Source organism: Lates calcarifer, linkage group LG19 (genome assembly GCF_001640805.2).
Source record: "Lates calcarifer isolate ASB-BC8 linkage group LG19, TLL_Latcal_v3, whole genome shotgun sequence".
NCBI lineage: Eukaryota > Metazoa > Chordata > Actinopteri > Centropomidae > Lates > Lates calcarifer.
The window spans coordinates 9,094,616-9,119,960 of NC_066851.1; the positions used below are offsets into that span (position 1 = coordinate 9,094,616).

At 41.6% G+C, this 25,345-nt stretch overlaps 2 protein-coding genes and 1 long non-coding RNA gene across 8 annotated transcripts in view; 1 reads left to right on the top strand and 2 right to left on the bottom strand.

The window, feature by feature from the left end:
- Positions 1–8,947: 8,947 nt before the first annotated feature.
- On the bottom strand, positions 8,948–12,885 carry LOC108898040 (cytosolic 5'-nucleotidase 1A). Of its 2 annotated transcripts, none has more exons than XM_018697884.2 (6): positions 12,581–12,885; positions 11,665–11,757; positions 11,248–11,323; positions 10,970–11,098; positions 10,595–10,779; positions 8,948–9,844 (listed from the first exon to the last, which is right to left on the bottom strand). In XM_018697884.2, the coding sequence occupies exons 1-6, from the start codon at positions 12,689–12,691 to the stop codon at positions 9,536–9,538; spliced, it is 903 nt and encodes a 300-aa protein (XP_018553400.1). In that variant the 5' UTR covers positions 12,692–12,885; the 3' UTR covers positions 8,948–9,535. The 2 variants fall into 2 exon arrangements, with proteins under 2 accessions (XP_018553400.1, XP_018553399.1); XM_018697883.2 differs by having other exon boundaries at positions 11,248–11,368; positions 12,581–12,873.
- A 1,508-nt stretch (positions 12,886–14,393) lies between these two features.
- On the top strand, positions 14,394–15,290 carry LOC108898043 (uncharacterized). Its single transcript, XR_001963387.2, has 2 exons — positions 14,394–14,769; positions 14,973–15,290. It is a non-coding gene; the product is annotated as an uncharacterized LOC108898043 (long non-coding RNA).
- A 2,050-nt stretch (positions 15,291–17,340) lies between these two features.
- The window catches only part of LOC108892430 (interferon alpha-inducible protein 27-like protein 2A), a 41,105-nt gene continuing 33,100 nt past the window's right edge, over positions 17,341–25,345 (bottom strand). The window contains exons 1-5 of one of the 5 annotated variants that reach the window (XM_051078047.1): positions 19,384–19,513; positions 18,501–18,599; positions 18,356–18,379; positions 18,073–18,240; positions 17,341–17,711 (exon numbers count right to left, since the gene is read on the bottom strand). In XM_051078047.1, coding sequence (XP_050934004.1) covers positions 17,608–17,711; positions 18,073–18,240; positions 18,356–18,379; positions 18,501–18,599; positions 19,384–19,396 — 408 coding nt within the window. In that variant the 5' untranslated portion in view covers positions 19,397–19,513 and the 3' untranslated portion in view covers positions 17,341–17,607. Of the gene's footprint in view, positions 17,712–18,072; positions 18,241–18,355; positions 18,380–18,500; positions 18,600–19,383; positions 19,514–25,345 lie in introns of those variants that run through there. The other 4 variants (XM_051078049.1, XM_051078050.1, XM_051078051.1 and 1 more) reach the window with 4 other exon arrangements.

Genomic DNA, 25,345 nt, shown 5'->3' on the forward strand with positions numbered 1-25,345 from the left:
GTAATGTTAAGATGTCCTAGCTCATTCCTGGTTGTGATTGCCAAATTTAGAGAAATTGTGTAAAAGTTTGCTCCAATGATGATTCTGTCAAGACAGAACTAAAGATCTCACTCTGGCATTGCCAGGGTAGTCTCTCAGAGCTAGTTCTGAAGACATGTTGTCCAACCATGTCAGAAATCTAATTTATAAATCGTGACTTAAGGTCAGTGTGAGGAGAAGTCTGTTAAACCATTTTGACAAATTAGAGTCAAGCACTTCAAATTCACCGCTTTGTTAATGGTCTACTGCTATATCCTACCAAACATGTAAAAACAATGCCAAATTTGGAAACCACCCCCTTTACAGATGTGACAAGTACAGCAGTGAATGTTAAAAAACCATAAGAGGAGGAAAAAAGACCTGAGTACAATGAAGTGAGATTGTTTACATGCAGCCAAACAAGAATTATGCAGACAGAGAGACTTTAGGGTGGATACAGAGTCAGGGGTGAGGAGGAATGTTGTCCAGACAACCAAGTGATAGCTGTGTCCTGTGCAACAAACCAGGCCACTGGACTAAGCCTCATCCTGAATGACTCTCCAAGCTGGCCAATCGTGGCATGAAGTGTGTCCATCAGATCGTCAATTCTGGAAGGTTACAGACAATGGGTAACACATACCTGTAGCTGATGTTAGAAAGGTAAGGGGGGGAGAGAGTTTCAGATACCATCCAACATCGACATGTAGTTCAGACATATCAAATCCCACTTAGTCATCTCTGCAGGTTACCAGCCATGCGTTTTGGACCTGCTAGAAAGACGATTATATGCAAATTTGTCAAATAAAAAGACAAAATAATCAAACACTATACAGTTGAGTATAGTGATTTTTACTATCCAAGTGACAAAGTTACAATAAAAGGGACAAAAGAAATCAGAAGTAAATCCCCAATGGAATGGAAATCTCACTTCATACAAGCTGTCGCTCATTAAACACTGCAGTTGTCTCCTGTAAATATCTCTTCCCACATTAACAATGGCAATACTTCATCTACCGCAAGTAGTCTCCTTGCAGCATCTGGCTCTAATTACAAACCGTCTTTTCTATCCTATGTGTCTGCCACAAACAACACCAACTACTCCTCTGGAATTTAGCCCACAGTAAGTTTCTAATTCAAGTATGTTAATAACAGGTAATGGAGCAGGAGCAAATTGTAAACTATGGTGACAAGTTGAAACACTTGGCACATCAGTTTGGTTTTCAAAGCCATCATTGCTGTCAACCTCATCACCAATATACTGAAAATTAAGGAAATGTACCCGAATCAGGTGTCCAGAAGTTTCTTCAGATTCCTATCAGAGGTATCTGAGTTGTCCCTTTCTGCCAGGTTTAGTCCCTACCAGAGAGCCCAAACGTGCTGGTGTTCGGTAACCATCTACCGAGCAATAAAGAGGATGATCCCACATACGTATGAAACTGCCCAATTTATCCTGTGTCAGTTGACGCCGCAATGCATCTCATCTCGGTTGATGCGACCGTACCCTAGTGGCATAATGCTTTGCAGGGGTGAGATAAAATTCCCCTGCTGGGAGGCCTCCCAATGTCGCGAATATATATACGGATACAAAACTGAACGACGCCAGACCTACTTCAAAGCAAAATGTTCTACTTAGGTCTCCAGTTGGAATTAAACTTGGCAGAGCAAAACAAGACAGCCTTTATCTTCCAAATCCATTTAAGTGTATAGTACAACATAAATTTGGTATAAAAACTTAGGTGGATGATGATTGACAGCAACACAACTACACTAATATATAGTACATGAAATTCTCTCACTTAGGATCGCCAATTAATCTACATCAACCTACACCATGTACCTGCACTATCCAAATATGAAATAATCAAACCAGGTAAAACCCCATTTATGGAACTGGTAATGATTGGTTTAATATTAATGTCAACAGCTACTACATTGCTCATGCTTGCAATGATTTGCACAATGATAATAAGTATCAACAAATTAAAAGCAAAGAGAGAAGCTAATCAGCAGTCTTCAACCAATCTGGGACCAAGAGAATTTTCTCCAGTAATCAGAGACAACCCCGATTGCCAAAAAGACTGACTTTAAACTCTTATGCAAAAGAGAGACATACAGAGACAAAGAGACAGGCAGACAAAGATAGCCAAACAACAACAGAGACAAAGAGAAAGAGACAGACCGAAAAAGGACAAAAGACTAAAAGAGAAACAAGGACAGCCCGGCAAAAATAGATAAACCCAACAAAAAGAGATGGGGTGGCCAAGACAGCACAGACATGGTGAAATTGCTAAAACACAGATTGGGGGGGATACTTACTTGTTTTAAGATTGTCATCCATCCAGGTGCTAAGTGCTATACAAAGACAACTGGACAGACCTGAAGAAGCCTTTCAGATGAAAGGTCTTCAACAACCTCAAGCAAGCCCAGCTGCCTTTGTATAGCACTTAAAAGATACTTACTTTTGTAGATCTACCTGGAAATAAAGAGTTGTTGCACCCAAGTTGATCTAAGCCAATTAGACAAATGGAAATGGATTGTTATGGCACAAGCCATGTTGGTCTAATAGACTAATTTCTTTCATCGACATGGGCATGAGATCAATTGAAGATTAGTTATTCAAATCCTTTTATTGATAGGCTTGTTGGTATTTACTGCCAATTATTTATCAATGTTCATTTTGATATTTTAATATAGATTTGATTAGTTGGTCACAGTTAATCCAACAAACCAATTTGACAGTCAGTTGGTCAGGTCAGACACAGAAAGTCCAATAAAGTTAATCTGACAGGTAGACAAAGACAGACACAGCCAAATAAAGCTAAATAGAAAGTCTTTGTCTGTGTGTCTGACAAACACAGTCCGCTCAAGCTAATTTGAATGTCAGTCGGACAAACAGACAGACCAACACACAAGACAGACACAGTCCCCTAAAGCTAATTTGAATGTCAGTTACAGTCCACTAAAGCAATTTGAATGTCAGTTGGACAAACAGACAGACAACACACAAGACAGACACAGTCCGCTAAAGCTAATTTGAATGTCAGTTGGACAAACAGACAGACCAACACACAAGACAGACACAGTCCGCTAAAGCTAATTTGAATGTCAGTCAGACAAAACAGACAGAGACAGACCAACACACAAGACAGACAAAGTGTGAGTATCAGTGTGCGTGCATGTGTGTGTGTTTTTGTGTCAGGCACGGCGGCCTTCAATACACAACGTAATTGGGAAAAATACAGTGGATAGAGAGTGTGTAAGTATCAGTGTGTGTGCGTGTTCATGTGAGAGACAGGAAAGAAAAGGGTGGCGCAGCGGCCATAATTGAGTAAACATGGGACTTACTTGTTTGTAGATTCACCAGGAAAAAACAAAACCGATAATACAAACTAACGGGTAGACGGAACGGATTATCATAAATCTTGGATGGATGTCATCTTGGGTGTGCAGCCATGTTTGACTGATAAACGAGAAAGGGATAGATCGGTAGATGGGCACGGCGGCCAAGACAAACCAGTGAGGGATAGACAAGAGATGGCACAGCGGCCCAAAAATAATAAAAAAAAATAACAAACAAAGACGCAATTCTCTTTTTTACTGACATGCAGCCATGCTCGACGAATGTGCACAAAGAAACACAGAAGTGATGACACAGCGGCCATCCAAAAGTTGGAAAAACACACAGATGAGGTTAGAGTTCAAGGTACAGTAGTCAAGACAAAGCACCATCAATACACAACTGAAAATAGACTGATGAGCGATAGCTGACTTTACACCACATTACAGCCCAGCTCTGACCTAACTGATTATTTCAGATCATTAGCTCAGCAGTTACATGAGGAAAAAAAACAAAACAAAAACTGTTAAGGTTATTAGATTAGATTTTTAGAGGATTAGACTGATCGTCTAAACAGCTATGATGTCCAGATGATCAGTCTAATCATAATCACCTATATGATTAAAGGACGCGCGAACGGGGTCAAAATTCAAACGGACCGACAGCCATGTTGCACGGATGACGAGAAAGGGATAGATCGGTAGATGGGCACGGCGGCCAAGACAAACCAGTGAGGGATAGAGAAGAGATTGCACGGCGGCCCAAAAATAATAAAAAACAAAACAAACAAAGACGCAATTCTCTTCTTTTGTAGGATGAGGGCTGAAAGGGAAAGTAGTTAGTTATGGCTCAGCGGCCAAGAAAAAAAAAAAAAACAAACAAAAAAAACAACTATTTACACGAGCACTTACTCATGTAAGTATGGATGAGGCTGAAAGAGAATTTGGTTGGTTAGTTTTGGCATAGCAGCCAAGCAAACCCAGCACATAAGGAATAAAACAGCACTTACTGTAGATCCACCAGGAGCTTCTGTTTGATCCTCCAGGAAAAAAAAAAAAATGAACAATGGACAAAATTGACAAATGCATGGCCTGAAATGCAGCCAAGTTGAACAGACGAACGCGTGGCCTGAAATGCAGCTAAGTTGGACGGACGAACGCGTGGCCTGAAATGCAGCTAAGTTGGACGGACAAACACGTGGCATGACTGGCTCTGATGGCCAGAGTTGTCGATCAAAAGGTTGAGTATGATTAAAAGCTAAATTTGCTCCAGTAAGTTAATGGGTTTGTAGAATCTATTTTCTTTATATAGTGTTAATGATAAGCTTTGACAGTGTAAATGTATTTGTGTGGTGATGCATTTGGCAAGAAAACCCAATTCATTCGAAGAAACACACAGCCCTAATGGATTTTATTAGTCTAAAACAGTCCAAATATAACAAATCTAGAGTAAGACTGAACAATATGCAAAAAAAATTGCAGCTCAGTATTAAAATGTGATTACAATAACAATTGTTCAGCCCTACTATAGAGAGGCATAAGTAGGCATGGCAGCCACTCAAGAATAAAATATATATATATATATATATATATATATATATATATATATATATATATATATATATATATATAAATAAAAGAAAAAAAAAGGTACTCACCGATTGTAGATTTACCTACAAAGAAAATGTTAGTGCACAAATACTGATCAAAACCTGGACAGTAGTCATGAAAGCCAAGACAAAGCACCTTCATTACACAGCCAACAGGCCAAATGAGACTTCTGACTTGTAACATTAAAAAAAAAATCTTTCCACTCCTATCATCTACTACAGGTCCACCAAATCATTGTACACACAAACCTCCCCTGCTTTACATATACTCAAGCGAACAGAAATTCTTAATTCAATTACCAGTGAACCACCTGCCCTGATTGAGCATATAACCTGTCTGATCCTCCATAGAGCCCTGAGAGAGTCACCTCAGGCTTTGCACCTTATCAGTCTAGTCCTGGAAAAACACTATACCTGGTCACACCATCACTAGCTTATCAGTTCCAAGCAGAAATTCACTAAAACCATAACCAGTCTTTTCCTACTACCTACTGAAGACCAAAAAACAAACAAGGGGACAGAATGTCTCTCCTTCAGCTTCCAGCCATTCTGCAATCTTCTAAATAACCTCACAATCCAAACAAAAGACCACTAAACGCTCTAATTGTGTTGGGAGGCCATCCCTACCAACACAATTAAAAAGGTCAGCTATCTGCTCAACAGAGAGGGGAAAAAAAGAAAGGGAAATAGACAAAGAGACAAACAAATAGGGTGGCCATTTTGGACGAAGCGGTGAACATTTGGGTGGCCATGTTCGAATTGGATGCGAAGACTATGTTGGCTAGACGGACGGTCATATTGTCAAAAAAAAAATTTTAAATAGCATAGCACAAAGCACAGTCATGGCATGGCAGCCAAGCAAATACAAACACAGAAAAATACAATTTTTCAATCTCAGACAGAAACAGTCATGACACAGCTGCCATGACAAGGCACCTCCAATGCATAGCAGAGAGAGAGGAGAATGTAAAAGTCAGTGTGCGTGCATGTGTGTGTGTGTTTGTGAGAAAGAGGCGCAGCCGCCATCCAAAACCACAAATAATAAAGAAAAATTAGTCTTACTGGTTCGTAGATCTACCTGTGGAAAGAAGGGGAAAAAAAGCAGTTAGAATAAGTCGAGTCTTAAGCCACCAACAATTACCAAGCCTTGAAATTGACTTCAGTCAATTCATATCATCTGTGTGATATAAAAAAGGTATATAGACTTTATTGAAACTTGATAAAAAAGACAGGACATTATATGCTGCAAAGGTCTGTTAAACAGGTTACTCTAAACATTAATGTTAATGAGCCTAACAAGAACCAACACACCAGCAATGACATTGTCACTATGCTTGTAGCTACTTTACAAGCAATTCTTACCTTTCTGGCTGAGTTTTAAAGGATGAGATTCTCCTGGCATCTTTTCCCCCACACTTTACAGGAGGGCATTGTCCTGTTTAAAAGACATTAAAAAAAATAAAATAAAATAAAATTGTGTCATTTTCCAACCCTGAAATTCACTTTTGGTGTCTGTGTGGTATTTTGGAGGGAAAAGAGGCACAAATAGGTGTGAATATTATTCAAATGACTCAGCTGCCCAAAGAGTTTTTACAAAGAGAACAGACATCTTAAAACCGTGTCAGTTTCTGGCACAATGTCAATCTCATGCCACTTATTCTGGTGATTTCATCAACAGGAGCAAATTAAGTGCTAGAGAAAATGAAGACCCAATAGCAAGACTACTCTATAAATAAACTGACAAAAACAGGAATTTTACCTCACAGAACATAGAGCTGCTAAAATACCACTGTCTGATCAGTCAGTTTGTGTTACTGTGTGGTAGGCCTACTTTTATTTAAATCACACAATAACACAAACTAAAAGACTGAGGCAGTGATCCAGCAACTCTGCATTATGCTTGGAAAAATTGCTGTTTGCTAGTGGAGGCTGGAAGTGATATATAACGGTTTCTGGTGAAAAAAGATTTTACTCTTTAACAAAAAGGCTGCTCTGTGGGAATCCTGTGCATAATCTTGTCAGACAAAGGACTTTAGTGGCATACTTTGACGCACAAATGCTCAGGTGAATTACAATGCAGCAGCTGTTTGGTGGCGGGTGCAGCGCATGGTCAATCCCACCTGTGTAGGCCTCTTTCCATTTGTTTGATTGCAACAGGGTTGCCAGATTAATAACATGATTGAACATAATAACGAATAAACCCTTTCAGTTTATATTCACCTATAATAAATAAATAGGCTACACAAATAAAGCGGTGTTCATCTTCTGTTGGCCCTTACGCACCTTCTACGGTGCGCGCGCTTAAGGCCGCGAGGCCTGTCGCATTGCGCTTAAGCAATTGAAATAGGCCCAAAATGTTTCTCCAAACGCATTCTCTCTCTGAATTTAATCCGTTCCTAACTAATAAAGATTTACAGCATTGCGGGTTAATCCCGTGTCCCTCTGAGCGACCACACACCACTCCGACTTTTTATTTTTTAAATCTGTTTTTGTAATCTGTAATTTGTATTTAAATATGAGCGCTTAATAAAAACAAGACGTAATATGCTGTAAAAGCCTCCATTCCCACAGCGCAGTAAAGTTAAACATCTTACTCCAGACAAACACAATAAGTTACAAACTTCCCGAGCCTGACACGCACTGACACACCTGCCGGCAATGACATTAACGCCACGCTAACTCGCGGCTAAATTAAAGGCATCTCTTACCTTTCTGAATACGTTTCCAAGCTCCTCCTGTTGTTGGACGCGATCGTCCCGGTGTCTCTTAACTCTCAGAAACTTACAGACAAGGGCAGATACTTTGTCAAGTCCCCGGGGTTTTAAATTTCGACCCCGCCATGGCACCTCCGACACCGAGCTGAGCTCGCCATGGTGTGCCAAAGTCGGCGTCTGACGTCATTCTTATAGTCGAAGCGCATGCGCATACGGTGATGCGTTAAAGAATCACGGAGGGTTGTAAAAACCAAAACTTTCTCCCAATAGAAATGTTGGGTGCCTTGTCAAACTTCGAAAGATTTTGAAGGAACCCACAGAGGCGATAAAGGAAACCAGTTTACACGCGCTGTTTCCCCAAGGCCAGCCTCACGGTGGAGGGGGTCGGTGTACATAACGGCTGATAGATTTTTGTTCTGGTTTGATAAAACAGAAAACAGATGACGAGCCTTTTCCCATTTCTCATTTTAGAGTAGGTAAACGGAAAACAAAAAAAGAGCCTTTTCCCGATTTTCGCCTTGGGACAAGGAAATCGGAAAACAGAACGACTGGTATCTTTTCATTTTTCACAAGTAAAATGATAAATCAGTGACGGGCTAAAAAAAAACCCAAAAAAAATCGTCTGTGTCATCGTGCGTTAAATTCTTTTTATTTTGCCTCGGAAGTCACCTAATGAACGATAGCACAGGATCCCCATGAGATAGCACAGTCCTTTGCTGTGCTGCCCAGCTAAGGCAAATAAAGCTGGCTTTGTTAAACAGAAGATTGTTTTTCATTTAAATGTATGGTTGAAGCTCAGGAATAAAAATGTCAAATGATATTTAAGTTGTTGTTTGTGACTTGATATGAATGGAAGTGATTGTGTTAAATCAGCAGATAATATCTCATATAAATCACTGGCTCCTCAATCGAATCAAATCAAAATCGTATGGTAGACTTTACCATATCGGTAAACATTGAATCGTTGTCCACTGAATCAATATAATATCGTATTGTGATTAAACTTGTGATTTACACCCCTATTTTCTACCGAAGTAGTTCTGATGAAAAAAAAAGTGTGTGCAGAGATTCAGTCACCTCCACTGTACTGGAGTGGAGGCAGAAATTTGACAGACTGATCTCTCAAAATCTGGGCAAATAGGACTAAAAGAAAAGTACCTGCGTAGATGAAGCATTTTTTAAATGTAAGTAATTACATCTCTTGACATGCTTCCACCTGAAATAATATTCCTCCACTCACCAAATTTATATTTCAGGACTAGAATTCAGTAAAATCATGCATTAAAGTATCTTTATTTTCATAAACAATCAACAGCAATCTATACAGTTTCCTTAGGGGGAGAAGTATTAGAGATAGTGTATTATAGTATGATATAGTAATTATGACATTAACTCTAAGACAGACAAAATTCATTGCATAACAGTCCACAGTATATTTGAAGCAAGCATGATCTTATTTGATTAGAATCTGCCTCACATTTATACACAGTGTCCATAACCCCAAAGTAAGTTTCAAGCTTTTCAAAACCCTGTAGTTTTTGTTATTTTAGGGACAACAATCAGAAATTCATTTTGCAATTGATCTCAGTGAAAACCCTTTCTGAATTCTATTCTATTTCCCACAATACCTTAATTTCTTATGTTAAGACAGCACCAGACACATACAGCTCACAGTTAAAACCACCTAGTTTATACACAAAGCAGTGGCCAGAAAAAAGCACAAATTTTACACTAAGACACAAACAAGCATTAAAGTAATAAAATTTTAAAATGGCAATTCCATATCTCAACAAAGATATTGTGAAGTTTCAGTTAAAATGGTCATTAGCTGTGACTTTGTGACCCTATGGCGTACTCTTAACTTGCAAGCACATGACATGCCACGATGCCCTCCTTCAGTGAGCCATCAACATGACGCATCTGGTCATCAAAAAAGATGTGGGGGCGGATCATCTTAAGCAGGGGGCCTTTTGGAGATCCTCCCAGAAAGTAAGCCTCATCAATCTCCAGACCCCATGTTTTCAGAGTGTTTAAGGCTCTGTATCCTGCACCAGCAGCATCACGAGATGTCAGCAGGTAGGTACGAATGGGACACTTTTGCTGGCCTTTGTTAAAAAACTTTTTCTGCAGCTTTCCTAAAGCCTGCAGGAAACCCTTAAATGGTCCCTGTGTGGAGGAAAAGAGAATAAAGGAAAGTGAGACAGGACTCTATACATTCAGCACATTTAGTTCAAGACAAACTTTGCCCCTCCACTGTAACTTATCCAGGTTGTACAATCTATTTATATATATGTAGGGGGCACCATGCAAGAGGATTTGAGGATTTTCAGTGCAGTAGGCTACAAATCCTTATTAAACTGCACTAACTCACTGACCAAACAAGTTTTGCTTTGGGCCTGATTTATATTAAAGTCATTTTACTCAAGCTCTTAAATGAAATATTAGGTATTTATTCATAGAAGTTGAAACTGTGTTATGATACACCTGAGGGTCATCCAACTTGGAAGAAAATTGAAAATGACAATCTTAGTGAATACATTTTCTAAAACAGTGTATTCTAATAGACTAGAACATGTTAAAAAAAAATCCCATTGCTGCTGATTCGCTCCTTTTTTTTCAACCCAGGTTTGTCCTCACACAAATTGTCATCATAAAGAGAGAGTGAGATGACCAGGGGACCAGGTGTATGCTATCACACCAGTTACATATTTGAACATTAAAATCATATGCAGATATATGTGGTACTTCTTGCGAGAGAGAAAAAGGTCGTGTAGATATACTGTAAGGCCATGTTACTCATAGGTAAAGTTGTTATGTTAAATCATGTTTTTTACTGTAGCACTTAAATTGTTGCAATGACCTATTTATTTTCATAATAATTATAGTAGAAAGAGGTGAAAATAACTATCCACTTACTTCAGTCATCGGCTCATTGACTCTTTCATTCTCATGGTTCAAGTACGATTCCAGTCCCTTTGTAGCAAAGACACGCTCAGACTCATCAGAGAAGAGGACAGCATCACCATCAAAGACAACACGCAGCTGAGTCTCTGCCACTTCTGTGGTTTCTTCTGGAGTGTACATGATAGCAGCTGCTATACCTGATGCAGGAACATTAATTCACATTAATACTACTAACTATATTAATTACAACAATTACTACTTCTACTATTACAATATACAGAGTAAATTTAATTGTTAAAGTTCAGTGTGTCAGCTCTAGAACTTACAGCAAATGCCATAACAGACTCTCTGTTTCTCTCATTTGTTTAAATCTCTTTTTACACTTACCTTTGTTCAACACTTCTTGAACTTTGAACCCTGGTTGAGCTGACAGGTACAGATGGGTTTCATTTTCCTGTAATTCACCTACAAGATGTTCTCCACTCACATAAAAGGGAGTGATTAGTTCTTCCAGCTCTGCAAACAAGAATGAACGACAAGTTCATTTGTGGGTTATAAATGAAAGACAGTTGCATTCTCAGATAACGCAGCAGCTAGGCAGACATCTGTATTTGAATGCATGATAAATGTGCGGACATAACTATTAAGGTGTATCATTAACTCACTGTGGTTTTTGATGAATCTTTCTGACAACTCTGATGAGTTGTCATGGATGAGTAGGACCTTAAACAGCTCCTCACTCTGAGGGTAATGCTCAGTAAGTTTAGCATTCACTGCTTTCAGAGCCTGAGAACACAAACTGAATAACTGCAGTGGAAATGAAAGTGAATGTCTCTGTCATAGGCTACTTTTTCAGGACAATTTTCAGACTGGGAATGCATTGTCAGTGAGTGTCCTTATGTAGGTAGAAGTACAAGTGTGTGTGTGTGTGTGTGTGTGTGTGTGTCTTGAATACAATCAATAAGACTTCTTACAAAATCAGTACTTGTTATCAAGTTTGAAAGTGTGTCTATCTAGCCTGTGCTTGCCTACTCCTACGTATGTTTCTCAGTTTTTAAAATTGTTTTATTTCCATCTCTGACCTTGACAAAGGAGTAGCCAGGCCCAGGACTCTGCTGTTCAGTGTTGAAGAGGAGTTCAGATGACATCGCAATGGTGACAGGAATCTCTGGCTCCTGTTGGAGCATCAGAAAGAATAAATGTTTTTACCATTTTTACAATAATCCCACTTAGTTATTTATTTTACTGAGGTATTTTTAACGACATTTTTCACCATAAACTGTGATAGTAAAAATTTTGTGAGAAAATGTCTGGATGCTACTAGTCAGCTGGTAGCCAGTCAGATGTGAGGCAAAAAGGAAGAAGCATGTACAGAGTAAGAAAAATTAGACATGACAGTGATTCACAAGTATTTTAACACAGTGTATTCTTATAGACCAGCACACATTAAGAATTCAAAGAGGCTGCTGTTTTTTTGTTTGTTTTTTTTGCATTAGACAGACATGGAGAAAAAAAATCTAGATTCCAGTGGTCCAGTCCAGCAGATGGTGATAACATGACAGGATGGTTGGCAGGTTAAACTGTGCAATAATTTATGTTTATGAAAAAGGGAGAGAATGTACATTCTGCGTTTATGTTGAATTTAAATGTTTAAAATTGTTAAAGGTTTATTTTGTTTCTAGAGGAGCCCTCTGCTTGGTGAGAAAAGAGACAGATCAAGTAGCCAAGCTGAGCTGTTGGGTGGTTGGTGTGCTTTTTTTTCTGATTTAGTCGCTGAGTAAATGTAACAATCCTCTATAGTCGAGGTTAAAGCTAATGCACCAAGCTTGCTAACAATGTTGTTTGTGTGACAGCAAAAGCCCTCAGTGTCTGTAGCCACATCCAGTTAAGAAAAACTTTCATTTTCACCTAGAAATATCAATGCATTAATTCATTCATATTAAACATGTTAAAAGGATAAAGAACTATAAATTGGTGCTATATAAGACTGTAACTCACTTGTTTTTGATCCCGTCCCATTTCAGCATCTTCTCCACTGCAGCCCATTCTTCTCACATCCTGTCCAGGGTTGGTCAAACATTGATTGGTTTTACAACTCATCTTTCCCATTTAGCTCAGTCTTCTACCAACTCCACACAGATTCCCAGTGTGTCTCTTGATAGCTCTTTTATACTCTGTCCTCTCTCTCGTTTTCTTTCAGATGACTAACAGGAAATGTATGACTCAAGTGCGTGTGGATAATACGGTTATATGGATTGATCAAGCTTGGCTGAGTCATTTTCCAATAACAACCTGTCCCACAACACAACACAAACTGAGGAAATGATAGTAGTAGTACTTCAGGAGATCAAGGGAGTGGAGGTAGAGAGGATAGAGCTTCAAATTCTTAGGTGTCCACATTATGGCTGAGTCAGACTAGAGGCTGACAGTTTTCCGGGAATCCTGTGGGAATCACTTTCACTATTCAGCAGGTGACTGAGACCGGACAGGAACGCTTTATGAGATTGGTTATAACAATAAGTCAGTTTTTTAAATATATAAATATGAATTCTAATATGAATTCACACTATTTTCTTTATTTTTAACATAATATTAGTTTCTGTTGTGTATTTTATTCTCTTCTGTCTGCTCCGTCGGCTGATTGCTGGTGCTGCTTGTTGCAGAAACCACCTGACCAGATCATGAATAAAGATATATTGTGCGAAATAAAAAGAAAAAAAAAAGAAAGGCTATTGCCCACAATGGTGTTTGTAGAATATATGAGGTGCTTTATTTCCAACATTAAACACACCAACATATGATAGTTACAGGTATCTATCCACAATATTTAATTTGGCATAATTCTATCCTTGACTGACTACATATAGCTCCATGCACAGTTTCATAGCACTTAACTTGACCCAGTGTGCATTTTCTAAACTTTGGTGAGCTGTTCAATAGGATCCAGTCAGATCAGTTGGTGTTTAGGGCCCTGTCTCAGCATGTTTCCTGAAATCTGGAGACATTTAAAGTGAATCTTCAAATCCAGTATCTGGATCATCCAAATCAGTTCTGTGTCAGCAAGATTCACTTTATGCATCATGTTCACAGAGTGATTACTCGCAGTATTTACGGTAGTGGCTGTATTGTGCACAGCATGAAAATGCAACTAAAACAGGAGCACGTCTTGGTTCCACAAGCTGAAGTCCACCGACTTGACTGTCTACTAAAACATGTAGTCAGTGCATGCACTGACAGGAATTTCAGTGTTTCCTGGAACTGAATTTTCTTTTTCCTAGAAGCAGATTGGAGATGCTGTATGATGAATGTAGCATGCTCTATCCTGCTGCTTCGACCAATGTTTTATCATCAGTAATGAAACTGAACATAACTATCAAGCGTACCAGGACAAATCTCAGTGGGCACTGTCTGTGTGCCTGTCATTCAGGATGCACATGAGGGCGTGAGACTCAGCTGACCTCAAGTATTTGCATGTTATGTATAACCCTGTCTGGGCAGGGCTACAGTCATATAAGATTTTGTTTCTTTCATCATGATGGTATGAGGACAGCATTATGCATCAACAGCTACAAGAATCTTTCCTGAGAAACTGAAACCTAAGAGGAACAATGATACAGACAACATTACCTTTAGACAAGAATGCTCCTCAAAAAATATTCATCTAGAAGATATAGATAGTACACTTGTACATAGAACAGTGGAGTAACAATAACAACACACCTAAATGACAAAATAAGACAGAGTGGTAATAACAAGAAAGACACTGTAATGTTGGGCACTTAAGGGACAAGTAACAGAAAACTTTAACATGTATTTATTGTCTTAAACAAGAAGCAAAATATGCCAGTTTCATCAATAATCACAGTTGTGTGTCAGAGACAGACCATGTGAATAAAATCTGTGAATTTTTAATTACTACTACAAACTTTGGAATTATTTTTGTATCACTTTACAAGCTCAAAATCTTATTGACCCTTAATGACCTCTTACATGCTTCTGTCTATTGTTTTCCAATGTTCCAATTATACACAACTCCATCTCAGAAATGTTCTGTGACGCCCTCTTTTGTTCAGGCTCTAACAAAGTTTTGCTTCTCAAGAAGTCACAGCCGATCCTCCCATATAAGGCGCAGCAGCACCACAGCTGCTCACACTACATCACACAAAGTGAAAAAGCAATGGGTTTACGTGAGTATAACTGTTTCTTTGACAATACTGATGCTTTCCGCTGTATACTGTTTTCCATATTCACTTTTAATAATGTTAGTGATCAAAGCAGATGTGTTTGATGATGCCACACTGAGAACAAGCCAGGCCATTGTCTCATCTTCCCCACATCTTGATGACTAGATAAAATCCACTGTTCTCAAACGTGTGTTATCTCGCTGCAGGTATGGCTGGTCTGTCAACAGCTGCCACTGCAGGCGTGGCCGGAGCTGGAGGAGCAGCAGGAGGACTGCTGGCTCTGCTCATCTGAGACCAAGCTGAAGATCATGAAGGAATCAAATACAAGGAAGAATACATTTACTTTTGCCAAATAGAAACAACTGCAACTTACATTAATGAAGTAGATAATTTACTGAAGGAGAAGTTATGTGCATTTAACTGAAATGTGAGGACAAAAACATGTTTTGTTTGTCTGCAAAACACGTTTACATTGTCGAGTGCACCAGCTTTCATATATGGCAATAAAATGCATTTGAAAAGTTTTAACGGGTTCATTACTTCTAAGTTAAGATCTATCTATCTAGACAAAAAAAACTGTGAGGATGAGAGGGGTTAATTCTCTGGTGTATCATACCACAGTTACAATTTCTATGCATAAATACTTAATATTGTACTTTAATACTTGAGTAGAATAACTTTGCAGTTTCTCTCAGTTGCTTTGACACAATAATCAAATGATGATGAATGTTCTCAAATCTTCATGTGCAAACCTTCAAATCAAAGCAAACTTGTTCACAGTAGATTTGAATTTCTAATTTTTTTTTAAATCAAACTTTTGCAAATAAGTAAATATGACTGTCTACAATTGGCACTGTGACCGCTTGAATATACAGTATATATATATTGCAGATCACTTATCATGGATTATGTTGCTCAGTTGAATAGTCGTTCTCTCCAAAACATGAATGAATTCTTTCACTATGTAAAAGAAGTAACACAGGCAGACCAGTCTGGGGTTTCTTGAGCCCCGTCTGTGGTTAGGTTAAAGCAACAAAAGCACCTTTGACTTTACATCTGTTTGACCTGTATGAATATCATTGTCTGTATTCAGTCAGCTGATGAATGAACCAAAAATAGCTGAGCATATTGAAGTTGAGGATGCGAATGTAATTTAAGTCAATGCTATTCCCCAAGTAATACTGCTGTGTAACTGGAACAGCCAGCCTGGTATTTTAATGTACCCATCAATGTACTCATCCCAATGCCATATCTACCTACATACTGCATGCATAGTGTACAATGTGCCAGAATAACCAGCAGTACAACATAGTGGACACAGAAAACCAATGAACCTTGTCCTGAAGCCCAAAACATGCAAATCTTATTAGCACTATTGGTACATGCTGTATATTTCATCATCAGACCCTCACAATGTTTCTTCTAGACTGGTAAGTAAACAGCTGTTAATGCTAACATTGGCTATATAGTGATTGCAAAACTTATAGAGTATATATTGTGTTTTTTATGTATGTCAAATATTTTGTCCTGATACACAGTGGTATCGAGAGTTGTGGTTTCTGTAGCATAAACTAAGCAAATGCAAATAGACTTAAGTACACAATGATACCACTAATATCTATCATATGCTCCCTTTATATAAAACTCAATAAACCCAAATATTACAAACTACTCTCTGCTTCGATGCATACTGTTCTGTGACTGTCCATTGGGCTAGAGCAAACATCTGAAATTACGTTAATCTCTCCAAACAACATGAACACTATGCATTTAAACACAACACGGTACACATGAATTCGTCCATACACCACTCTCTTTAGAAAAATTATCAATTTACTGTAGCCATCTTACTACCGCTGACTGTAAACAGGCTAACGTGCCGGCTACATTCCCATAATATTTAACTACAAACATGCAGAGGACACACATTTAGGAACTTACGGTTTTACTGACGCACAAATCCCAATGTTACAAAGTATGGCTTAATTGACGTATCTGGAGTAATTAATTAAACTTTGATGAACTGGCAACTCTCTGTGCTGTTTGCTAACTTCCCGTCTTCTCGCGCGACTCCGCGGTTTGTTCTGCTGGCCGATCAGCCTCACCGTCTTAAAGGGACAGACGGCCTTTTTAACAGCAGGTGACCATGTAGATTTACACCACTGGGTCCTGTCAGTGTTGAATTAAGAGCTTAGGCACCCATCAACCATCTAAACTTATGTATGCTTCCTTTTCTCTTTGCTAATGCACGTGAACCTCTATTCACAAAACTCTAGTGATTGCCATAGATTTAGGTACAGGGTTTGTAGAGGCATTCATGGTCCCCAGAGGATTAATCCTATATACTGACTTTAGTGACCCCACAGTTTTTCATCTATTGTCATGATGAGGCTGACATTTTTGTTTTCAAGTTAGATGCTTTGACGACTATTGGCTGCATGAAATCATGTTCTCCTCAGAATGAACTGTAACTTTGATAACCCTTAGTTTTTAATCCAGCAAAACTAATGACATTCCCATGAGCTTCAGCTTTACTTTAATTAGTAAATATTAGCTTGCTAGATGGAGCAGGAGTAGAGTAAGTGCTTTATTTTGCACACATTTTATTTCGGTTAATAGTTGATAGATAGTTGAAAGATAAAAATGGTTCCAAGAGCACAGAATTTTTAGATGCATCGTGTCTTTACTACAGTAATATACTTCTATACTCTCTATACTTCTACTATATTTGAATGATGCTTTAAGCTGAGTCTGTGTCATATACATGAAAACTTTAGGTTATTCATATTCATCACAGTACAGAAAAGATTTGTAGTTAGTTCATATTCATGCTGTAGGTCTTCAGGAGGTTCCAGTTTGGTTACAGATGGTCGATAGCATCCATCCCACTGCTGCTCCAGGGGCAGCCACAACTGTACTGGTGGCCCCTGACAGACCAGCTGCACCTGCAGTGAGATTACATTACATTATATTACATTTGAGGATTCACAACAGACCATCAGCTTCATGTTAGACTTTGATGTTAGTAAGTAAAACAACTTCAGTATATCTGCAGAGGATGAAAAGTTATTCACCATCCTTTGATCTATTTTGGAACAAACTGAAATTTGAGGGCATCTTTAATGCTTCCTAATCCCATTTTTATTACCAGCACATGTTACATACTATTGCTTTTATTAGTTTAATTCATTCACTCATTCAACCTCTATCTATACAGTGATGTCCTATGAGGGCGTTCACTCCCTCTTTCTTGCTGGAGACAGACGTTCACTGAGATAAAAAAATAGATGAAAACATTCAATTTACCTATTGATTGCAGGAATGCCACCAGACCTCCTGCTGCAACTCCTCCTCCATTAGCAATGGCACAATACGACATTATTTTGGCAGCAAGGGAACCTGCTACTATTCCACCTGAGGTGAAACCCATGGCAGCCAGTAGAGCAGGAGTCAGAGTCACAGTCATAACACCTCCTGGACAAGAACACAGCAGAGGAAACTTTGTCTCTAATGATGAGAGTTCAAACATTAGGGGATTTTGATATTTAAGGATTTTTAACCCTAACATGATTTGGTGATTCAGTCTTACCTGCTCCTATAACAACAGTCTTACCTGTTAATGAAACACAGAAGAAAACAAAAACATATTTACCCTGAGCAAATATATTTGCTAATTAATACATTTGTTGATTCATATGAAGGAACAGCACTGTCACACAACAAAATATACTCACAAATTTCTTCCTTGTAGTTGAAAAAGAAATCCCACAATGCCATCAGTAGCATCCATGCCTCATATCCTAGAGAGGCAATCCATGACAGAGCATTCACAACTGCAGATTACAGATTACATTACATTATATTACATTTGTGGATTCACAACAGACCATCATCTTTATGTTACAGATTAACCTTTTGTTTCAAAGTCTAAAATGACTTATAGTATATCTTCAGAGCTCAACGTAAATCCACAACAGTAAAATCAGCAAATCAAGCCTGACATCTTGATGTAGCAAGAAAGGCAAGAAAGACAGTTACAAAATCAGCCTACTAAAACACCTTTAAAACACAGCAAGAATTAAAGAATTTCTGTCCTCTTCTCCACAGGTCTTAGCAAAAACTCAACCAGCCACATTACACTGGTCCTTAAATCACTGCACTGGCTTGCTGTGAGTCAAAGAATAGATTTTAAAACACTGTTAGCACTAAATGGTCTCAGGCCTAAATACATCTCTGGTTAACTTGTTTCTTATGAAACTCTCAGGTAATCTGGGATAGGTTTACTCAGTGTTCTTAGAATCTAAACCAAGCCTGCTTCCCATTTATAGAACAAGCTTCCTGAACACCCGAGCTCTGCTACAACTGACAGGGCGTAAAACATTAGTACTTGCTGCTGCTTATCAGTACAATAAATATGTAGTTGTAGTATTTATTTTGCATTTTTCTATTTCTATGGTTTCTGTTTCTTTTAAAAGCTAATATAATGTATTAGTGTGTGTCTATGCCTTTGTAAAGCATTTGAATTGTTTGAATGGTGCTATATAAACATACTTGCCTATTTTCCATCCTTAAATCAATGTGAAAGAACAATACTATCAAAGAAACAATTATACTCACAAATGTTTACCATGTCAACTTTGAGAGTGAGGATCTGTGTCTGAGACGAGACTCAACTGAGCTCAACAAAAGTATTTGTATGTCATGTACAACAAAAGGTAGGCAGGGCTAAGGCCATTTCTGAGGAACTGAAACTTATGAACAACAGGGATGTAAATACAAACATCGACATTACCTTTTGACTAGTGCTCTTTGAAATCAGCAAACCTTCATCTAAAAGATATTTAAAATTATATCTTTGAATACTATATGTTCCAAGTCTAAAGAATAATAAGAATTAGTACTATAGTGTACTAAAATGTTCCTCGCTGGTCTCTGTCTCCCCCTGATGTGAAGAGGAAGAATAATTTTGGCCACTGTCACTATCCGTTGTTTTTTATTTTCTCTTCGGATAGTTAAGAGTTCGCTTATTCATCTCTCTGCAAAGTAAAGCCTACGTTTTATATTCTCTCAGCTCTTGTTTTCTAATTCTTGAGAGTTGAGAGTAAGAAACTCTATTCAGCTCTGCAACTCAATGAACAATAACCAATATTCTATATTTTTATTAGAGAAAAAAACAGTAAACTGTGTTTCTAAATACAGTAATTTTTACTTCAATCTTGAAACAGAAAAGCTTGATTGTGTTATGGTTTGGGTTAGTTTGTCTTTGTGTTGTGCTTTTTCTCTCTGTTCCCCTTCCCTTTTTTCTGTTTGGTTGCAGAGCTGGTGTGTTGCTAGGGGTGTGGCTGTCTCCTCCTGCTGGCTGATTACACACACCTGTTTCCACTCCGCTCGTTCTCCCTTCGCCTTCTTAAGCCCGGCCTTCACCCCAGCCCTTTGCCAGAGTATTCCTTGCTGTATCCAGTGTGCAAGCTCTCAGCGCTACCTGTGTTTTTGGATTCTCCTGTTCTCTGTGGCTACCTGTGTTCTCCAGTGGCAGCGTTTTCTGTTCCTCGTGTCTTCAGTACTTTCTTTAGTCAGCCAGTCGCCTGCCACGCTGCCTGCCTATTGTTCCTGTGTTTTTCATCAGTGCCTGATTAAAGAGCCATCTGTTGGTACCTACCTGTGTGTGTGTTCTCTGCATTGGGGTCCTAAACTAGAGTTCATAACAGAATACTCTGGCCAAGCATGGACCCCGCAGAGATTGAGAGGGTAAAACTCGCTCTCACCTCTCAAGGAGCACGGGTGGGCCAACATGAGGATGCTCTGAAGGATATCACGGACAAGCTGCTCTGCCTGGCCTCCAGCATGACCCAACTCGACGCCCGCCTGGACCAGGTCTCCACGCAGCTTACCTCTCTGGCGGCTCCTGTTCCCTCTTCGGCTCCACCAGTCCATCCTCCAGCCCCGACTACTTCTCCTACCCTGCCCAGCCTTCCTCGTGAGCCCTTTATCCCCACTCCGGTCAGGTATTCAGGAGAAGTAGGGTCTTGTAGTCAGTTTCTCCACCAGTGTTCATTAGTTTTTGACCAGCAGCCCTTATCCTACTCAACCGACAGGTCCAAGATCGCTTTTGTTAGTAGCTTACTTTCAGGGAAGGCGTCAGCATGGGCAGTAGCCACAGCTAATGCTAACTCACCTGCTTGGCAAACATACCATTCTTTTTGCTGTGAGTTCCGTAGAGTTTTCGACCACCCACTCCGGGGCAAGGTAGCTGGTAACCGGCTACTCTCCCTACGTCAGGGATCCCTCACGGTAGCTGCTTATTCAGTAGATTTCCGCATTCTCGCTGCCGAGTGTGGGTGGGATGAAGGGGCTTTACAAGGGTTATTTCTGCGAGGGCTCAGTGAGGAACTCAAAGATGAACTTGCTTCTCGGGATGAGACCTCTTCTCTGGAGGAGCTAATCTCCTTGGCTATCCGTTTGGACAATCGCCTTAGCGAGAGACGCAGGGAAAGGGCAGTCAGAATTAGGGCCCCTTCCCTTCGATCAAAGTCCCCTCGACCCTCTGGTCCCATGGTACCTTGCCCTCCTCCGGAGCCACCTTCTGCCTGTACATCTCCCCCAGCTGCCTCTTCCTCCCCCTGCAGAGAGGAGCCTATGCAGTTGGGGAGGATGAGACTCACCCCCACTGAACGTCAACGCCGCTTCCTCCAGAGACTGTGCCTCTACTGTGGTGGTGAGGGTCATGTCCTCGCTCTCTGTCCCTTACGACCAAAAGATTTGGCTCATCAACCTCTAGGGGAACGTTGGTGAGCCGAACTTCTGCTGTTCCCCCATCCTCCAAACGTTTTTCTCTGAAAGGGACTGTTTCCTGGTCTAAAGAGGGCATTCCTCTCCCTGTCCTAGTGGACTCTGGTTCGGACGACAATTTCATAGACTCTGGTATTGTTTCCCGTTTTGACATCCCCTCAGAACCCCTTCCTGAACCCAAGGACGTTTTTGCCCTCGATGGTCGCCTTCTGGCCCATGTCACTCTCCGAACTATTCCTGTGTCCCTGCTCCTCTCTGGCAATCATCGAGAAGATATTTCCTTTTTCATAATCCCCTCACCATCTTCTTCTCTGGTATTAGGCCTTCCCTGGCTCAAGCTCCACAACCCACACATAGACTGGTCCACTCTATCCATTACTAATTGGAGTTTATTTTGTCACTCCCACTGTCTCCACTCGGCCATTCCCACCACCATCTCTGCTCCTGGAACCCCTAAACCCATAGATCTTTCCTCAGTTCCCCAGCAGTATCATGACCTCCAGGAGGTGTTCAGCAGGGACCGGGCTCAATCTCTGCCTCCTCATAGACCTTATGACTGCAGTATTGATCTGCTCCCTGGAGCCCCCTATCCATCCAGCAAGCTCTATAACCTCTCCAAGCCTGAAAGGGAGGCTATGGAGACCTACATCTCTGACTCTCTGGCAGCAGGTCTCATCCGTCCTTCCTCTTCGCCCTTGGGAGCAGGATTTTTTTTGTAGAAAAGAAGGACAAGACTCTTCGGCCCTGTGTAGACTACAGGGGACTTAATGAGATCACTGTTAAGAATAAGTACCCTCTTCCCCTGATCGATTCTGCCTTCGCTTCCCTCCACCAGGCCACCATCTTCACCAAGTTGGATCTACGTAATGCTTACCACTTGGTGCGGATCAAGGAGGGGGATGAATGGAAGACCGGATTCAACACTCCTCTCGGTCATTTTGAGTACCTTGTCATGCCTTTTGGGTTAACCAACGCACCTGCTGTCTTCCAATGTCTCATCAACGATGTCCTCCGTGATATGCTCAACCGGTTTGTTTTTGTCTACCTGGATGACATTTTGATTTTCTCCCGCACCCCTGATGAACATGTACAACACGTCCGGCTAGTTTTGCAAAGACTTTTGGAGAACCGTCTTTTTGTTAAAGCCGAGAAGTGTGAGTTTCATGTCCCCTCAGTCAGTTTCCTGGGCTTTGTGGTGGAAAAAGGGCAGGTCAGGTCTGACCCTGCCAAGATTAAGGCAGTGGTTGAATGGCCCACTCCCACCAACAGGAAGCAACTACAGCGGTATCTTGGGTTCGCTAATTTCTACCGCAGATTCATTCGCGATTACAGTAGAGTGGCTGCACCTCTTACTAAGTTAACCTCTGTCAAATCACCTTTTGTTTGGTCCCCTGCGGCTGAGGCCGCTTTTACTAAGTTAAAGAGTTTATTTTCCTCTGCTCCCGTGTTGTGTCACCCTGATCCCTCTGTCCAGTTTGTTGTAGAGGTTGATGCCTCGGACTCTGGTGTGGGAGCGGTCCTGTCTCAACGGTCCACCTCTGACCAGAAACTCCACCCCTGTGCGTTCTTCTCCCGCCGTCTCACACCTGCGGAGAGGAACTATGATGTGGGGAATCGGGAGCTGCTGGCAGTGGTGCTGGCCCTCCAGGAGTGGAGGCACTGGCTGGAGGGTTCTACACACCCTTTTATTGTTTGGACTGACCATAAGAACCTGTCTTACCTCCGTTCTGCCCGCAGACTCAACTCCCGTCAGGCTCGGTGGCTTTGTTCCTGGGCCGATTTAACTTCACCCTCACCTACCGGCCAGGCTCCAGGAACGCCAAGCCTGATGCCCTCTCTCGCCAGTTCTCTTCCCCCATTGAAGGTCCTGCGGTGGACACCATTCTGCCTTCCTCCTGTGTGGTGGGAGCTGCCAGGTGGGAGATTGAGCAGCTGGTCCAGGAGGCCCTGTCTGATCCTCCTACCCCGGAGGGTGGTCCTCCCAACCGCCTGTTTGTCCCAGAGCCTGTCCGTTCCCCTGTGCTCCAGTGGGGGCACTCCTCCAAGGTGGCATGCCATCCTGGGTTTCACCGGACCCTGGCTCTGCTTCGTCAGCGTTTCTGGTGGCCCTCCATGTCCGCTGACACTAAGGAGTTCGTCTCTGCCTGCTCAGTCTGTGCCCGGAACAAGTCTTCTCATCGTGCTCCTGCTGGTCTCCTACGCCCTCTTCCCATACCCCATCGTCCCTGGTCTCACATTGCCGTGGACTTCGTCACTGGACTGCCACCATCTGATGGTAACAACACCATTCTCACTGTTATTGACCGATTCTCCAAGTCTGTCCATTTTATCCCGCTCTCTAAACTTCCCTCTGCCCTAGAGACTGCTAATCTACTCATTCAGCATGTGTTCAGGCTTCATGGAATCCCCCAGGACATCGTCTCCGACAGAGGACCTCAGTTTTCCTCCAGAGTTTGGCAGGCTTTTTGCCGAGCTGTGGGGGCTACAGCCAGTCTATCCTCTGGTTACCATCCCCAGACTAATGGCCAGACTGAGCGGGCCAACCAGGATCTGGAGGCAGCCCTTCGCTGTGTTGCCTCTAATCACCCAGTCTCCTGGTCTTCCCACCTTCCCTGGATCGAATATGCTCACAACTCCCTGGTCAGCTCAGCCACAGGTATGTCTCCTTTTATGGCTGCTAATGGCTTTCAGCCTCCTCTCTTCCCTGCTCAGGAGACCGAAGTGGCAGTTCCCTCGGTGCAGGCGCACCTCCAGCGTGCCCGCCAAGTCTGGCGTGAAGCCCAAGCAGCTCTAGCCCGTACTGCGGCTCGGAACCAGAGGTTGGCTGATCGTCACCGCACTCCTGCTCCCCTGTATCAACCCGGCCAGAAGGTCTGGCTTTCCACCCGTGATCTTCCTCTCAGGTCTGACTCCCGCAAACTCTCCCCCAGATACATCGGCCCATACACTATCGACCGCATCATCAACCCCAGTGTGGTGAGACTCCAGTTGCCCCCTCCCTCAATATCCACCGTCTTTTCATGTCTCCCTGCTCAAGCCTGTCTCCACCAGTCCTCTGTGCCCTCCGGCCGAACCCCCTCCACCCCCCCGGATCATCGGATGACCACCCTGCGTTCACTGTCCGGCAGCTGTTGGATGTGCGGAAGCGGGGTCGGGGCTTTCAATACCTGGTGGACTGGGAGGGGTACGGGCCAGAGGAACGTTCCTGGATCACTCGCTCACTCATCCTGGACCCTGAACTCATTAATGACTTTTACACCAGGCATCCCGACAAGCCTGGTAGGCCGCCAGGAGGCGTCCCGTTGAGGGGGGGGTACTGTTATGGTTTGGGTTAGTTTGTCTTTGTGTTGTGCTTTTTCTCTCTGTTCCCCCTTCCCTTTTTTCTGTTTGGTTGCAGAGCTGGTGTGTTGCTAGGGGTGTGGCTGTCTCCTCCTGCTGGCTGATTACACACACCTGTTTCCACTCCGCTCGTTCTCCCTTCGCCTTCTTAAGCCCGGCCTTCACCCCAGCCCTTTGCCAGAGTATTCCTTGCTGTATCCAGTGTGCAAGCTCTCAGCGCTACCTGTGTTTTTGGATTCTCCTGTTCTCTGTGGCTACCTGTGTTCTCCAGTGGCCAGCGTTTTCTGTTCCTCGTGTCTTCCAGTACTTTCTTTAGTCAGCCAGTCGCCTGCCACGCTGCCTGCCTATTGTTCCTGTGTTTTTCATCAGTGCCTGATTAAAGAGCCATCTGTTGTACCTACCTGTGTGTGTGTTCTCTGCATTGGGGTCCTAAACTAGAGTTCATAACAGA